The sequence below is a fragment of the Ricinus communis genome, chromosome 3, assembly GCF_019578655.1.
Source record: "Ricinus communis isolate WT05 ecotype wild-type chromosome 3, ASM1957865v1, whole genome shotgun sequence".
Lineage (NCBI taxonomy): Eukaryota > Viridiplantae > Streptophyta > Magnoliopsida > Malpighiales > Euphorbiaceae > Ricinus > Ricinus communis.
Window position 1 is genome coordinate 22,296,800 of NC_063258.1, and position 18,115 is coordinate 22,314,914.

Genomic DNA, 18,115 nt, shown 5'->3' on the forward strand with positions numbered 1-18,115 from the left:
ATTTACTAACTATTTTTCAATTAAAATCAACACCATTAGCTAATTGAAATTTGCTATTCCTCAATAAAAATTTTTATAAAAATATTATTTATTAATTATTTCATAACTTTTAAATATAGAATTTAATTCATATACTCATACGGGGAGAAAATTAAGTGACCAAAAATATAATTTATTCCTCAAGAAATTTACTTAATTAATTTTATAAAAATCAAACTAATTAGGTATAGAAAAATAACTCTCTTACTTTTATCTAGTATTGAAATTTCATTTTAAATCATTCCAATTAAATTAATTAAAAATAAAATAATATTAATTTGAATAAAAATTTATTATTAATTATTATTAATATATTATTAAAATAGATATTAACTCACAAAAAAAATCTCATAATATTTTCTTAAAATTTCATAAAATCTTTTTATTTTTTTTGCTAAAAATTAATATTAAAGTAGCACAATGATTTTTTTAGTTCTCACAAGTCTCACTCTCTTTTTAGCATATTTATTATTTAAATATTGAATATATTAATTTATGTTGTATTTTGAAAGTTAAAAAGTTAGTGACTTGCCTAAAAACCTCCACAACTTATAATAATTTTTAATAATAATAGTCTCGTTTTAAATAAGTTATCTATTTCTATCAAAGTTATAGTAATGTGTAATATCATAATTAATACTTTATATACCATATAAGTATTATTTATGTTTAACATTTTTTATAAATATTATCAAATGAGAAAAAAAAAAAAAAAGAACTTTCTTTATATGTACATAGGCTATAAATCATACAGCAAAAATTCCTGTTTCATTTAATTAGCTGCTCGTTTCTATGTGTTACGTGTTTCCATCAGTTTCCAAACCCAATAAGAAAAAAGAAAAAGGAAAAGAAGAGGACTAAAACGCCAACTAATTGTACTCTCCTTGCCATCTTCCACTCCCAACGCTCCCCCTTAGAGAACTCAATATTCCATTTCCGACCCCAATTATCCCAGCATCTTTTGCAGGCAGACCCTCTCTCTTCTGGTACCTTTCATAAACACACACACTTGCACTGATGCTTCAATAGTATTCTTTATGTATGTATTCTTGTATTTATTTTTCACTCGTAATATTCACGCTATTACGGCGTGTATAATATTTTTGCAGAGAGGAAAAGGGCTCTGCTTTGCCAGATCAGATCCACATTATTCTTCTGAGATCTGTTTTCCATTGTTAAAGTGAAGTAACAAAGATGGGTATTTTGTTTACTAAGATGTTCTCTTCTCTTTTTGGTAACAAAGAGGCTAGGATCCTTGTTCTGGGCCTTGATAATGCTGGCAAAACTACAATTCTCTGTATGTTTTCTTTTTCTTTTTGTTGATTTTACTGGATACCCTTTTGGTTTTTTGTGATCTTTTGTAATGGATATTTGTTGAATTTTGATGTTAATGCAGATCGGCTTCAGATGGGTGAAGTTGTGTCCACCATTCCAAGTTGGTACTCTTTCTGCAGTTTATTTTATCGAGTTATGATAATGTTTGTTTAGATGGTGAAATCACATGATTATGAATATGACATAAATTGAAGCTGATTTTTCTCTTTTAATCTTGCTTTTCTGTTTAAGAAACTGATTTTTAGATATAAAATTGCACTCTCTTTGGCAATGAAGTGGAGGTTCTTATCTTCTGATTCTGTCCAGAATTGTCAATTGATGATTTCTTTTTTTCTTTTTTGGATGCAGCAATTGGATTTAACGTTGAAACAGTGCAGTATAATAATATCAAATTCCAAGTATGGGATCTTGGTACGCCAATTAATTCTCCTTGATCTGTGTTTCCTAATGTTATATGATAAAATATTTCTTATATGAGACTAACTATTAATTGCTTATTAACATAAATGCTTAAGAACTCGTGAAGCATCTCCTTTTATAAAAAGCATAAGCTTGATTTTGTTGTTTATTAATTTGAATTTGGGTGGATGTAAAAACAGAAATTTAGCACATGAGTATGGGTCTGAGGGTGAGAAGTGATATATGTATTGAATTCTATGTCAACTTTACTGTCATTCCAATCTAAGCTTAGTAACCGTGCTTTCAATCCAAGACTGTCAAGCTGGGATTGATTCAAATTACTTTATGAACATATAGCAGACTATTCTAGACATTCAAGAACAGAAGTAAGAATGTTTAAAGTGGTTGGATCTCTGCACTGGACTTGTGCGTAGAAATATATCTGGTCAAACAATTGCATAAAAAATTTGGTTCAAGAATTACAGCGGATTATGATTGTCAGGCTGAGTTTCTAATAGCCATTGCTCATGAGATATGGACTCAAATACAAATTGATTTAGCCTCTTTCTGCTTATCTGCTGATTTTCAAAGTCATTTCTTGCTTTTGACCTTCAATTAATGTTGCATGCAGGCTCCATAGTAAAGTGCTCTAAGTTACTAAGACTAACATTACATAGCAAATAATTTTGAATCCTTTCTTTCAGTTATCCTTCTTTCATTGATTTGAAAAATCATGACAATTTGTTTCAGAAATAACAATGTTTTCCTAGTCATATAGTTGCTAATTCTAATAATTAATTTAACTTTAATTAGCATGCAACTATTCTTTCTAATTAAGTTTATCTTAAATAAGAGAAACAAAATACTGTTCAATGTAGATTCTAATAATTGAAAGTTTATCGACTGTGTTAAAGGTTGATTAGTTTGTGAGTTTTCTTCTTGCATGAAACACAATATAATATGCATGCCAATTTCTGCCAGTATATGGGACTACTAAGAGCTCTAGATATATGAGATAAAAGCTCCTTGATTTTACACCTTCTTCCCCTTAATTTCCACTTTTTCTTGTGAGATAAATCAAGAAGTATGCTTGTTGAAGAGCTCATTTTTAGGTTTTGCATCATCAAAGTCATTTTAATTTCTCATTCCTTTTTTTTTTTTTTGATATAGGTGGACAGACAAGTATCAGGTAACTTCAAATCATCTAGAAAATTCTTATAATAAACTTGCTTTATTGGGAAGGGACCTACTCCCTTGTGATATGCACTATTGGTTTATTTTAATGACTAAGCAATGTTGTTGTTTCGAAAGCTTGTGCAATTTATGGAACTACATGCCTCATATTAATTAATTTCTTGACAAATAGATATGCACTGCCTGTATCCTAGTGCCAGTTTTGGCCGTGGGTTAGGATCATGACATGAATACATCCCTTCTACCTCCTTGAAAACAATATATACAATAAATTGATAAAACAATTATTTTTTCCTTTTTGGTGCCTGAAAGGCTGAACTTAATATAGAATAACCCTAGACTGAAATTCTAAAGCCAATGCGCCTTATGGATAAGGAGGATTGTTATTGTAATTTATTTAAGTAGGATGGGGCTTATAGAAGGGACTAGGGAGGGAGCTACCTCAGTTTCATAGGCTATGCCCAATGGACTAAAACAATAAAACAACTACCTTGAAATAGCTTCCATTGATTCAGTAGTTTTATTTACTATTACTGTTTGCATGTAGAAAAAGTAAATTAAAGCTGTTGGCCTATGCTTCACTTTAAAATCTACGAAATGATTGCTTCCCATTTGCATCCTAACCGAGCATCTCTTCATTTTTACCCAATTACGTTAGCAACTTGCTAATCAATGAATAATAGGTGTTATCATCTCCTGCTTAAAAAATTGAGGATGATAGTATTATTCTTGGTTTTTTTTTTCTGTTGGATATAGGATTTTTGCTCTTTGGCCACATTACTTTTTGGTAGTTTAATCTTTCATCAATAGCACAAGCTCACAGTCTGCTTGTGCTTTATCCCACAGACCATATTGGAGATGTTATTTTCCCAACACGCAAGCCATAATCTATGTTGTTGATTCAAGTGACACTGATAGACTGGTGATTGCTAAAGATGAGTTCCATTCCATCCTTGAGGTATAGTTATTTCTGGTTTACATTCAATTAGGAGTATCTTAGAACAAATTTTTTATAACTATCATCTGCACATATACAAATTTAATCAAGTCTTGTCGCCCATAGACAACTGAGTGAAAAAATGAAACTTGTGCTGGCTTTCTTTATTGTTTGGCTGACAATATCTCAGACTCCTATAACTAATCCTAGCCTATAGTCGTCTTATGCTGCATGTTTTAGGTGGTGGTCCAAGAGATGTAATGTTTTTGGTTTGCCAAATTTATATCATGAAGCTAAGATCCCTACATGTCTTACCATTCAAGATTCAAACAACTCGTTGGATTCAAAATCATAATTTGCAGAACGAGGATCTCTTAATATTGGTTTAGGAAACATTAATGTGAATTTTACTGCAGAAATGTCATAATACAAGGTTTTGATCCAATAATTTCATTTTATCAAGAATGAGAATTGTAGATAACTTCTCCTTGTTTCCATTTGGGCTTTCAAGGACAAAAAATTTATTATCAGATGTAGTGGTTTATTTGTCACTAAAATTTGTCCGTCTAGTTATAGGAATTGGGGAATTTCTTTTTGCAAACGACTGCACAATTTTTTCAAGTCCTTTGTGTGTGTCTATGTACCCCTCAGGGAAACTCACATGCGATAATTTAGGGGTGAATCTGTTAGGCTAAACTGTACACCAATAAATAGAAGGGTGTTCCCCTCTCTGTCACACCCCTTGGTGCTGTCATATCTATTGAAGTCTTGTGTATTAGAAGTTAATTATGGTTTGCTTATGAAACTTTGTAGTGAGGATTGAATTCTTAGCTTATGATTCTTTCTGAGCTAAATTTTTTGCTCCAACTGTTTAGAATATTGTGCATCCTGTTTTTGCATTTCAACATTGCTGAAGATGACTCATTGATCATTGGGTTGTTTTCCTTTGGATAAAATTTAGTCATATTTGATATCAATGTCCATGCATTTTATTAGATCTTCTAAGATTCCAATTAACCTGTTTGAGTGTTTTGGCAGGAGGAAGAGTTAAGAGGTGCTGTTGTTCTTATCTTTGCAAACAAGCAGGTCTACTTTTGTGCCTAGTTGTTTAATTCTTTTACAATTTGTATAAAAAGGAAGAGATGAAGACTAATGCTATTGGCAAGTTTAACTGAGGATCTGGGCTATGATTACTCAAGCTTTTGTTGCTTTTATGACGCATACTTTGTGGATGCAAATTTTTTCATCAACTTTAAGTTTCTTCTTTTGTTCTCTTCCAGTTATTTTCTTTTCTGAAGACTTTCTTTGATTTATACAGGATCTTCCTGGTGCACTTGATGATGCTGCAATTACCGAGGCTCTAGAGTTGCACAAGATTAAGAATCGCCAATGGGCAATTTTTAAAACTTCTGCAATCAAAGGAGAAGGTCTTTTTGAAGGTTTGGACTGGTAAGTTCAATAAACATTAAATTGTAGATATTAGCATTGATTTTAAAGATACTAAATATAGGCTCACCATATACTTCTTCTGTGCAAAAGTATGAATATCATGGTAGGATTGTACTAGCCTTGTTTGATTACTAAGAACAAGATCAACAATTAGACTAGGAATCATGCATTGATTGCCTCTTTGAATGGTTGTAAGTATAGCATAAGAGTGAGAAATAAAGAATGTAAAAGCTTTTTGTAATCTTTAGATCGCTTATCATATAAGGCTGAAGTCTTTGAAATTAGAAATGAGAATGAAACTATGTTCCTGTTCATACACATTATTATTAACCAACCAGGGGCTTAATGTGCTTTTTTCGCAATTTAACTTTTGGGCCACATTATATGCAACTTCTGTGTTGGTTGAATTTAGCCAATTATCTGACGATCATATTCAAATGTTAACTTCATAAGTTTTATTATAGAAAATATACAATTGTGACCATGATAAGGTTATTTTATACCTTCTTTTATCGTAAAAGATATTAAGCTTTTCTTTTTCTCTCACTTCAACCTGCTTTTTCTTTAATCCTTTCATCTAAAATCCCACTCTTATCTACTGATTCCTCATTGGCTTTCATATCATCCTTAACATACTTTAGGCTCATTTCTTATTTGTTTATTTATGACAAAAGGTTGAGTTTAGTGGCTAATTTAATTCTTTGAGAGGTGGGTTTATTTAAGACAGTAACTTGATGTTGAGTCCTGTTGTGAGAAGATATATATTTAGGAAAGAAGCAGATATGCGGTATTCATGTTGGATGGATTTGAGGGGAATATCAGGAGATTAATGGGGTGATATTCAGAGTAAGAATTTTTATTCTAGCTTTCTAGAGAGAGAGAGAGAGAGAGAGAGAAAGAGCAATAACCTGTCAAGCAAATACATGAAGATAAGGAGTTTGAGTAGAAGTCAAGCTCTGTTTTAAGATGCCCGGATGGGTTTTATTGTTATGAGAAGTGACAAAACCATTACTTTGATAATCTGGGTTCAAACATAATCATTTGAAAACTATCACTTGGGGCTCTTTTATCCACTCTCTCATCTTTGTGTGCTGCTGTTGTCATCTAATTTTTATTTTGTATTTGTTTGTTATGTTCTTTCGTAATTTTGGATGCATATAAGTTTATTTTTTCTCATAAATGTTATGATTAATTAACTGTTTCTAGGTCCTTTTAAGGGCTGATTGCATTTCTCTCAAGATTTTTCTTTGATTATTGGTTTTGTTCAATTCACAGGATTAGGAATTTATTTATAAAATTATTAGTATTCATAAATCATATATAACTTAAGTTATTAGTTATATATGGCGAGAACTATGGACATTGGTGGTTTGAAGGGACATACGTCTTGAAGTTAGGAATTATGCATAACCCTATTACACGCATTATTTTTGATAGAATACATATGATTATTAATGCCTGAAAAGCTACAGAACGTGGTTATAGTATTTGATTGAGCATTCTGAGCTTCTCTTTTTATTTGAAGATAAGTTTGTAGCAAGGTGTTTGAGAGAGTTTGGCCATGTTCAATGTTGACTTGTGGTTGTATTGGTTGGGAGATTGAGCATATCCATGATATAGGAGAGTGGCCTAGGAGGTAGATTTAAGAAGGGAAACAAGGAAAGTTTAGGATTTTTAGCCATTCTATAAACATAGCCTTAAAATTGAATAACATAGGGAAAAAGTTATCTATATAGATGTCCATGCTATCCTTTACTATTTTGGCTTTTAGGAATAGATAAACTGAGTTGAGAATTACGGTCAGTTATATATGGCGAGAACTATGGACATTGGTGGTTTGAAGGGACATACGTCTTGAAGTTGGGACTTATGCATAACCCTATTACACACGCATTATTTTTTATAGAATACATATGATTATTAATGCTTGAGAAACTACAGAATGTCATTATAGTATTTGATTGAGCATTCTGAGCTTCTCTTTTTATTTGAAGATAAGTTTGTAGCAAGGTGTTTGAGAGAGTTTCGCCATGTTCAATGTTGACTTGTGGTTGTATTGGTTAGGAGATTGAGCATATCCATGATATAGGAGAGTGGCTTAGGAGGTAGATTTAAGAAGGGGAAGAAGGAAAGTTTAGGATTTTTAGCCATTCTATAAACATAGCCTTAAAACTAAATAACATAGGGAAAAAGTTATCTATATAGATGTCCATGCTATCCCTTGCTATTTTGGCTTTTAGGAATAGATAAACTGAGTTGAGAATTACGGTCAGTTATATATGGGGAGAACTATGGACATTGGTGGTTTGAAGGGACATACGTCTTGAAGTTGGGACTTATGCATAACCCTATTACACACGCATTATTTTTGATAGAATACATATGATTATTAATGCCAGAGAAGCTACAGAACGTCGTTATAGTATTTGATTGAGCATTTTGAGCTTCTCTTTTTATTTGAAGATAAGTTTATAGCATGGTGTTTGAGAGAGTTTGGCCATGTTCAATGTTGACTTGTGGTTGTATTGATTGGGAGATTGAGCATATCCATGATATAGGAGAGTGGCCTAGGAGGTAGATTTAAGGGAAGAAGGAAAGTTTAGGATTTTTAGCCATTCTATAAACATAGCCTTAAAACTGAATAACATAGGGAAAAAGTTATCTATATAGATGTCCATGCTATCCCTTGCTATTTTGGCTTTTAGGAATAGATAAACTGAATTGAGAATTACGGTCAGTTATATATGGCAAGAACTATGGACATTGGTGGTTTGAAGGGACATACGTCTTGAAGTTGGGACTTATGCATAACCCTATTACACACGCATTATTTTTGATAGAATAAATATGATTATTAATGCTTGAGAAGCTACAGAACGTCGTTATAGTATTTGATTGAGCATTCTGAGCCTCTGTTTATATTTGAAGATAAGTTTGTAGCAAGGTGTTTAAGAGAGTTTGGCCATGTTCAATATTGACTTGTGGTTGTATTGGTTGGGAGATTGAGCATATCCATGATATAGGAGAATGGCCTGGGAGGTAGATTTAAGAAGGGGAAGAAGGAAAGTTTAGGATTTTTAGCCATTCTATAAACATAGCCTTAAAACTTAATAACATAGGGAAAAAGTTATCTATATAGATGTCCATGCTATCCCTTACTATTTTGGCTTTTAGGAATAGATAAACTGAGTTTAGAATTACGGTCAGTTATATATGGTGAGAACTATGGACATTGGTGGTTTGAAGGGACATACGTCTTGAAGTTGGGACTTATGCATAACCTTATTACACGCATTATTTTTGATAGAATACATATGATTTTTAATGCCTGAGAAGCTACAAAACGTCGTTATAGTAATTGATTTAGCATTCTGAGCTTCTGTTTTTATTTGAAGATAAGTTTGTAGCAAGGTGTTTGAGAGAGTTTGGCCATGTTCAATGTTGACTTGTGGTTGTATTGGTTGGGATATTGAGCATATCCATGATATAGGAGAGTGGCCTAGGGGGTAGATTTAAGAAGGGCAAGAAGGAAAGTTTAGGATTTTTAGCCATTCTATAAACATAGCCTTAAAACTGAATAACATAGGGAAAAAGTTATCTATATAGATATCCATGCTATCCCTTGCTATTTTGGCTTTTAGGAATAGATAAACTGAGTTGAGAATTACGGCCAGTTATATATGGAGAGAACTATGGACATTGGTGGTTTGAAGGGACATACGTCTTGAAGTTGGGACTGCATAACCCTATTACACACGCATTAATTTTGATAGAATACATATGATTATTAATGCCTGAGAAGCTACAGAACGTCGTTATAGTATTTGATTGAGCATTCTGAGCTTCTCTTTTTATTTGAAGATAAGTTTGTAGCAAGGTGTTTGAGAAAGTTTGGCCACGTTCAGTGTTGACTTGTGGTTGTATTGGTTGGGAGATTGAGCATATCCATGATATAGGAGAGTGGCCTAGGAGGTAGATTTAAGAAGGGCAAGAAGAAAAGTTTAGGATTTTTTAGCCATTCTATAAACATAGCCTTAAAACTGAATAACATAGGGAAAAAGTTATCTATATAGATGTCCATGCTATCCCTTGCTATTTTGGCCTACACACGCATTATTTTTTATAGAATACATATGATTAGTAATGCCTGAGAAGCTACAGAACGTCGTTATAGTATTTGATTTAGCATTCTGAACTTCTCTTTTTATTTGAAGATAAGTTTGTAGCTAGGTGTTTGAGAAAGTTTGGCCACGTTCAGTGTTGACTTGTGGTTGTATTGGTTGGGAGATTGAGCATATCCATGATATAGGAGAGTGGCCTAGGAGGTAGATTTAAGAAGGGCAAGAAGAAAAGTTTAGGATTTTTTAGCCATTCTATAAACATAGCCTTAAAACTGAATAACATAGGGAAAAAGTTATCTATATAGATGTCCATGCTATCCCTTGCTATTTTGGCCTACACACGCATTATTTTTTATAGAATACATATGATTAGTAATGCCTGAGAAGCTACAGAACGTCGTTATAGTATTTGATTTAGCATTCTGAACTTCTCTTTTTATTTGAAGATAAGTTTGTAGCAAGGTGTTTGAGAGAGTTTGGCCATGTTCAATGTTGACTTGTGGTTGTATGGGTTGGGAGATTGAGCATATCCATGATATAGGAGAGTGTCCTAGGAGGTAGATTTAAGAAGGGCAAGAAGGAAAGTTTAGGATTTTTAGCCATTCTATAAACATAGCCTTAAAACTGAATAACATAGGGAAAAAGTTATCTATATAGATGTCCATGCTATCCCTTGCTATTTTGGCTTTTAGGAATAGATAAACTGAATTGAGAATTACGGTCAGTTATATATTGCGAGAACTTTGGACATTGGTGGTTTGAAGGGACATACGTCTTGAAGTTGGGACTTATGCATAACCCTATTACACACGCATTATTTTTGATGGAATACATATGATTATTAATGCCTTAGAGCTACAGAACGTCGTTATCGTATTTGATTGAGCATTTTGAGTTTCTCTTTTTATTTGAAGATAAGTTTATAGCAAGGTGTTTGAGAGAGTTTGGCCATGTTCGGTGTTGACTTGTGGTTGTATTGGTTGGGAGATTGAGTATATCCATGATATAGGAGAGTGGCCTAGGAGGTAGATTTAAGAAGGGGAAGAAGGAAAGTTTAGGATTTTTAGCCATTCTATAAACATAGCCTTAAAACTGAATAACATAGGGAAAAAGTTATCTATATAGATGTCCAGGCTATCCCTTACTATTTTGGCTTTTAGGAATAGATAAACTGAGTTGAGAATTACGGTCAGTTATATATGGCGAGAACTATGGACATTGGTGGTTTGAAGGGACATATGTCTTGAAGTTGGGACTTATGCATAACCCTATTACATACGCATTATTTTTGATAGAATAGATATGATTATTAATGCCTGAGAAGCTACAGAACGTCGTTATAGTATTTGATTGAGCATTCTGAGCTTCTCTTTTTATTGGATGGAAATACATATTTGGAGCAGCATAATAGTTGAAGCATTTTGCTGACAAGTTTGTAAAGCATCTGTATTCTGGTTTTGATCTCTAATTTTACTAACTGGAAGCTGATAAAACTACTGTAGGTAATGCATATACTCTATGTTCCTCTGTCTGTTTATATTTTGCAAACCCAGAACTTAGTAGAACAAATTTGTGAGCCTAATCTGCAAGCAAATTACCCTGCAATTCTTCAACCGAATTCATCATTTCATTTGTATATTTGTTGGGTATATGTCATAGTTGAAGCCCAAAAGCTCCACCATCTGCAAAAAGGGAAGAGCATAATTTTTATAAATTTCACATTCTACCTTCTTTTAACAGACTAATTTATGAAGCAATTCTGTGTCGATGTAGGTTGAGCAATACACTCAAGTCTGGAGGTGCCTAACTCTTTTGGAGAAGAATGGAAAGGTAACTGCTGTGTGCCTGAGCCAGAACTGAGAAGGGTGACAAATTGGCTTGGGCGGTGATAGAAATATTACTCTTTTACCATTATTGATATTTGATCTTCACTGATTTTTCTCACTAATATATCTGTAAAATTTTCATCCAAGACATGATGAGTTAGTTTTTTTTGTTTTTTTTTTGTTTTGTAAGGTCTCTTTTCTCTTGTTATATCTTATTAGCTCTTTCAGTCTTGTTTTCTTTTCTCTGCATACTTATGTGAAACAGACAGTGGTGGTCTCATTTTATTCATTTCATTGTTTCATACTTGCAGCAAGTTCTAGCCTTCTTTTGTAAGCTATGGAAATTGAATAAATTAACTATATTAGTGAATTTGACTAAAATATATAATATAACCTTTAGGGGTACTATTGTAATGCTAAAGATATTACTAAAATTATTACAAAATCTTTTGTATTAAAAGGTTAAACTATATGATTTAATTTTATGCGTGTCCATATATAACTACAAACAGAAAATTTGATTAAAGTTTTAATAGATTTTTGTTCTCTGTGTTTTTAGAAAATTACATAAAATACTGTTTTTTTTAAGCAAATATCATTTATACTATAGGTTTTTTTAATATTTATTTCTTTTACGGGATAACATATGAACTCCCTTTTCCTTTTTCATTTTTTAATTTTTTCTTCATCCGTCGTCCATTTTCTCTTTTCCTCTTATTTTTATGAATTTTCTCTCTTTTTAATCAATTCAAAGATCTTAAAATTGTAGAATTGTTAATTCTTTTTAAGTATACAGTCTATATGTTTGATCTAATGATAAGCTATTAAATTTCCATAGATGATTGCAATTAATATATATATATATATATATATATTAATTCACGACTTGCTGGCTAATTATTCAATTCGATTTGATTATTTTTCTTGTAATGGTCTTATATAGATAAACAATAAAATGACCATTTAAATTAACTAATAAATTTAATTAAATAAAATTATATTTTGCATTGATGATGTTTGATAATATTTGTTATAAGAAATTGACTAAACTTTTAGAAAGTGTCTAAGCTTTACACGTAGATACCAAAAGTAATATCATAAACTAAATAATAGTTTTAGATACCTTTTATATATTATATGTATACCTCATATATAATAAATATACCAAAATCTATAAAATTTACTGTAACTTTTTTTATGCTCTTCTAAAGATATAAATATAGTATATTATATATAAAGAACATATATTAAAATAATTTAAATGTATTCAACTATATTGAATGAACTTTGATATTGTATTTTTTTGCTACTGGTAAAAGAAAGTTTGAATAAAAATATGTTAAATAAATTAAAATATTTGATTAAAGTTACCTAACATATAAATGATATATATATTTTATATCCAACATATACTAAAATAAATGTAATCTATATTATTTCCTAAAATTTTATCTTTTTAATCTTTATGAATTAAAATAGTTGCAGATACTAAATATATATTTAACATATACCATATTTTATTAAATATATACTTTTTGTTCCTATTTTTTGTCTTTTTCTTTTAAAAGATGCAAATATTTTAAATATATGCAACAGATACTAAAACAAGTATAATGTATACTAATTTTTGGGAGTTTTACTTTTTTAATTTTCTACATTTGAAATATATATATATATATATATATATATATATATATATATAAATATTTCGGATATCAAATATATACTTAATGTATTTCATATTTTGTTGAATGAATTACATTTGCTTCTTTTTTTTAAATTATATTTTGTTGTAAGTGTATAAAATATTTAATAACTTCATAGAAATATAGAATATTAAAATAATTATTATAATAATATTTTCTTAGTTTATAAAAATAGTGTGTTATTATATACAAATCTTAATCAAATCAATCAATAAAAACCGATATTATATCTCTTCATACTTCTTAAAATTAAAATATGTTAATTAAAAAAATTATAATTTTGATTAGTATATATCCAACATATACCTAGCATATATTTTTTACTGTATATTTATAAAAAAAAAGGTTCTTTTTATGACGATTTTTCAAATTTCTTTAAGTAAATTTGTCTTATATAAAATAAATTATATTTCTAATAAATTCAGCATATGATATAAATTCATTTTGTAACTTAACATTAATGGTTCATAATTTTTTTTAACATATACCATCCGTATATAAAAGTATATGTTAGTTTTTTTTAAGAATATATAGTTTACATGTTTGATCTAATGATAAGCTAGACAAATCTCCATAGATTGCAATTGATATTTAAACACACATCTAAGATGTTTGATGAATTTCTTTTATTGTGGTGTTGATGGGTTTGGTACTGTAGTCAAAATAGTATACATATACTTTATATGTATGCAAAAGATATCAAAATATGTATATAGATACTATCTTTTCTATAAATTTAAAATTAGAAAAAATTTTGTATATAACTTTGTTATTTGATATGCTATAAACTCTTATATGTAGTGGTGTATATATTATTTTTTCTTTTTTATTTCTATGTTCAGAAATATATAATGAAAAAAAAAAGGAGAATGATGAATTTATAGGACGATCAAAGCAAGAGTAAGTGGATTATTATACATACAACTGACAAAGAAATTAGATGACATGGAGCATTAATTCACAACTTGTTGGCTAATTATTTAAATTTATTTTAAATATTTTAAATATATTATAAATATATTGCAACAAATACTAAAACAAGTATAATATATACCATCCTTTGAAAGTTTACCTTTTTTATTTTCTATTTTTGAAATATATAATATTTATTTATTTATTTCAGGTATCAATATATATTTAATATATTTCATATTTTGTTGAATGAACTTCATTTGTTTCTACTTTTTTTAATTATATTTTATTATAAGTGTACAAAATATTTAATGACTTCATAGAAATATAGAATAATAAAAATAATTATTATAATATTTTCTTAGTTTCTAAAAATAGTGAATGTTATTATATATAAATCTTAACTAAATCAATCAATGAAAACTGGTATTATATCCCTTGATACTTAAAAAAGTATTTTTAAAATTAAAATATGTCTATAAATAAATTAAAATTTTTATTAATATATGCTCAACATATACCTAACATATATTTTTTAATGTACATTTATAAAAAAAAAATCTTTTTATGATAATTTTTTTATTTTTTTATGAAAATTTATTCTATATAAAATAAATTATATTATTAATAAATTCAGCAATACGATATAAATTCAATTTGTAATTTAATATTAATGATTCATAATAATTTAAAAAAAAAATCTATTTTTTTAACATATACCATTTATATAAAAAAAATATTGTTTCCTGCATCTTTGCAGAAAATACAAATCATTTTTTTGGATTTTGTATTTACCTATAATTTTTAGTTCTAATCTTCAAAATTCAATGCAAAAACAATCAAATATCTATAGAGAAAACTAAATTATTAATACTTGATCTATTTTTAACAAATAAAAATAAAACTCTTAAATCTGATTTTTCTCACTTAATAATTGATTTTAGTATCGAAATTATTAGAAAAAAGTAATATGAATAACTGAATAAAAAAAAAAAAAGACGAGATTGTAGTGATTGGCTAATGTAGAAAATGAGAAATGGGGAGAATTTTTGAACAGATGTCATCTTGAGAGAGTGTTCACATATTTTAAAAATAAAACTTCCAACTTCTGATATTTTTGAAAGAAAACTTTTTTGAGAGTAATAGTGATATATTAAGCCTTTTTTAAGCTTTTAAATTTTTGGTCAAATACATGTTTAGATATATGAACTTCAATCATTTAGTAGCTTTAAACTTTAATCTTTCACATAATTAATTTAACTTTTTAATGATAATTAAATATGTTTTGACATGTAGCAATAAGTCCACGTGTGTATTGTATATAAATATTTAAAATTTATAAAAAATAAAATTTAAAATACCTTATAAATTGACTTAAAATTTAAAAATATTTAAGAAATCATAAAAATAAAATTTAGATGGTTATTAAATAAAAATAAAAATTAAAGTATTACAAGGATATACCAGCAAAGCTCAAGGATCCAAAAATGCATTCCGCAGCCTTCAGTCCACTGTATTGTATTATAGGGATCAGGTTTCAGTTTCTGACCAAGTCCACAAATTGGTGTGAACTCCGACTTCCATGTGCGGCCCATTCACTTGCTGTGGTGTGACTCTCTGCAGCTGACTTGGTTCTGTGTGAAAGAAATTAAAATGGTCCCACTCATTTTTAATAATATATTTTTTTATTTATATATTTTTAAAAACTGATATTAAAGCACCATAATTATAATTTGGATACAACCCATGTTAATTACCAAAAAAAGAAAATAAAAGTTAAATTTAAATTTTGATTTTATCATTTTAAATTAATATTTTAATTCCTGAATTGATTAACGACTTAATATTTTTAATAATATAAATTAGACGTGTAAAGTATTAAATGGACACTTTGTGTATAACAACTTGAATTGGACCATATTTCAAGTCCTTGAGATTTTAGAATTTGCTTGCACTTTAGTCCTTTGAATTGTTATCTTATAGAACTTTATATCTCCCAATCTTTTTAAAAAATTTTAAATTTATGGTGTTATGAGGACCGAAATGTTTAATTTTGAAAAGTCTATTTGAAGAAATTGAGGCCGGGAAATTAAATTTGGAAAGCAAAATCATTATCTATAAATGGAAAAAGTTAGTAAATAAAACAAAATAAACTGAATATGAGAAAAATGTGGAAATTAGATAATAGAAATAGAATACGTAACTAAGATGTGAAATGGGAATATAAATAAATAAGGGATCATTACCTTCACAAGAGTTCAATTCGAAATCTTCTACCACTTTCTAATTTATTTTATTTTATTTTGAATTTTCTATTTTTTTGTTTATGTATAATAATTAGCAGCTCTCTTGAAGCCTTTTAAAACTGATAAGGACTCGGATGTTTAAAATATAATTAAATATTTAAAATTGTATTAATTTTGTTTGAGATATGATTTTATTATTCATTTATGACTATTTAATTGGGTATAAGAATAAATTCGGATAATGATTGTTAACGGCTTATCAATTTGGTAATATTTAAGAGAGAAATCTAATTGTTTAATACTTATAATAATGGAAATAAAATAGAAAAATTAAACTAAGAAAAAAAAATGTTACAAAAACCTATCAAATAAAACAAAAAAAGTTTAGGTATCAAATAAAACGTGCAATAAATATGGATGATTTGTACCATTAACTGATTTGGGTAATAAATAGGGAAAAAAATATACAAACTCAGATATTTACATGAACTCTTCATAAATATCAAATACTATTAAATTTTTATTTTGTATAAATATAATTTTATATTTTTTAAACTATTTTATATGATTTGACCGGTTATTGTTTCCGGTCGAGAACTCTAGGGTGTGAATAAATTTTATAGTGAATTTTTTATTTTAGAAAGAAAGAAGAAAAGAAATAGAAAGAGAAATCTATTTTTTAATATTATGTTCAAGTGGGATAGAAAAAGTAAAAGAAATTATGTTCGAACTCAAACTCCGGTGAGAAAGGGGAACTTAGAGGAATGATATCTAATAATGAAAAAGTCCTCCACGTGCTTTGGGATGAAAACTCTCATCTGAATTTATAAATATTAAGTTGTATATAATCAAATATTATTTTAAAAAATTCAAATTGATTACAAGTAAAAAGGCTTTTAAAGAAACATTATATAAAAAGTAATATTATATATGCATATAAATATTAATGTTATAGAAGTGGAGATGGGAGTGGACTGAAGCAGAGGGACTCAATTCTATTTGTATGCTATTGTTAGAGACGAAATTGAATAAAAAACTCTAGAGTGTGAATAAATAATATTTACTTAACCAATTAATGCTAATACTATTTGATTTGAATATATCAACAGTATATAAAGAGTTATATTTAGATTAGTTATGCTCTTTTATAAACGTTTGAATATGCCAAATTTTGAGAAAACTCTTTTTTTTTTTTTAAATATTCACAAACAACTTAATTAAATTAAAATTATAAATAATTGGCTAAATCGTGGTAAAATTAATAATTTTTAAAAAAATTGATCAAAATAATAAAAATTTTATAAAAATTCGAATTGATTAAGCCTAAACAAAATCATCATGCGTTCATTTTATGATTAGACTAATACAGTAATTCAAATAAGAGTGTTATAACATAAGCAAGATCTCTCTCCATTCGTAGTTCAAACCAGTCACCATTAAAACTGTCTACGAGACTCAGAAATGAAAATCAAGACATTGGACTAGATTCTAAATTCATTCTTCACCACTCATTTCCACCAATGGTCTTTGGGTTGACGTCAACTCAGACACTATCATGCACAATAGTATCGTCTTAGAAAGAACCCTGAAAATGGACTTGGACTTTGGCATTTGTAACTGAAGAACTATTCTTCTCTTGACCTTCCTAATGATGGTTTTATTTTATGGACGGAGAATAATTTTAAGAGTACCAAAACTGAAGGACTTGGACATGGCGTTTCAACTCAGAAAACAATTCTTCACTTGACCATTCTAATGGAAATTTCATTCTGTTAGTAATGGTTTTACAGATGGAGAATGTGTTTAAGAACATGTTTAGGTTAAGTTTTATATTTACGAAATAATTATTTAATAGAATTTTTTATAAATGTGGAATTCATTTCAGAAAAAAAAAAGTGTATTTAGTTTAAGAAATTCTTCATATCGCAATTTAAATATTCTTTTAATGAAA

At 28.7% G+C, this 18,115-nt stretch overlaps 1 protein-coding gene across 3 annotated transcripts; it reads left to right on the forward strand.

Annotated features, from left to right (window-relative positions):
• Window positions 1–810: 810 nt before the first annotated feature.
• LOC8277523 (ADP-ribosylation factor 1) lies at window positions 811–11,610 on the forward strand. Of its 3 annotated transcripts, none has more exons than XM_002532360.4 (9): window positions 811–1,025; window positions 1,149–1,336; window positions 1,436–1,474; window positions 1,723–1,785; window positions 2,944–2,962; window positions 3,814–3,925; window positions 4,943–4,990; window positions 5,223–5,353; window positions 11,248–11,610. In XM_002532360.4, exons 2-9 carry the CDS (start codon window positions 1,234–1,236, stop codon window positions 11,279–11,281), a joined length of 549 nt encoding a protein of 182 aa, XP_002532406.2. In that variant the 5' UTR covers window positions 811–1,025; window positions 1,149–1,233; the 3' UTR covers window positions 11,282–11,610. The 3 variants fall into 3 exon arrangements, with proteins under 3 accessions (XP_002532406.2, XP_015582865.1, XP_048228028.1); XM_015727379.3 differs by having other exon boundaries at window positions 811–1,006; XM_048372071.1 differs by lacking the exon at window positions 811–1,025 and having other exon boundaries at window positions 1,436–1,478.
• Window positions 11,611–18,115: the final 6,505 nt, after the last annotated feature.

Excerpts from the sequence above, each read along its gene's own strand:
- LOC8277523 (XM_002532360.4), top strand. The coding sequence starts at position 1,234 with ATGGGTATTTTGTTTACTAAGATGTTCTCTTCTCTTTTTGGTAACAAA. Across the intron at positions 1,337-1,435 it reads TGGCAAAACTACAATTCTCT|ATCGGCTTCAGATGGGTGAA; the intron begins GTATGTTTTCTT and ends ATGTTAATGCAG. Across the intron at positions 1,475-1,722 it reads AGTTGTGTCCACCATTCCAA|CAATTGGATTTAACGTTGAA; the intron begins GTTGGTACTCTT and ends TTTTGGATGCAG.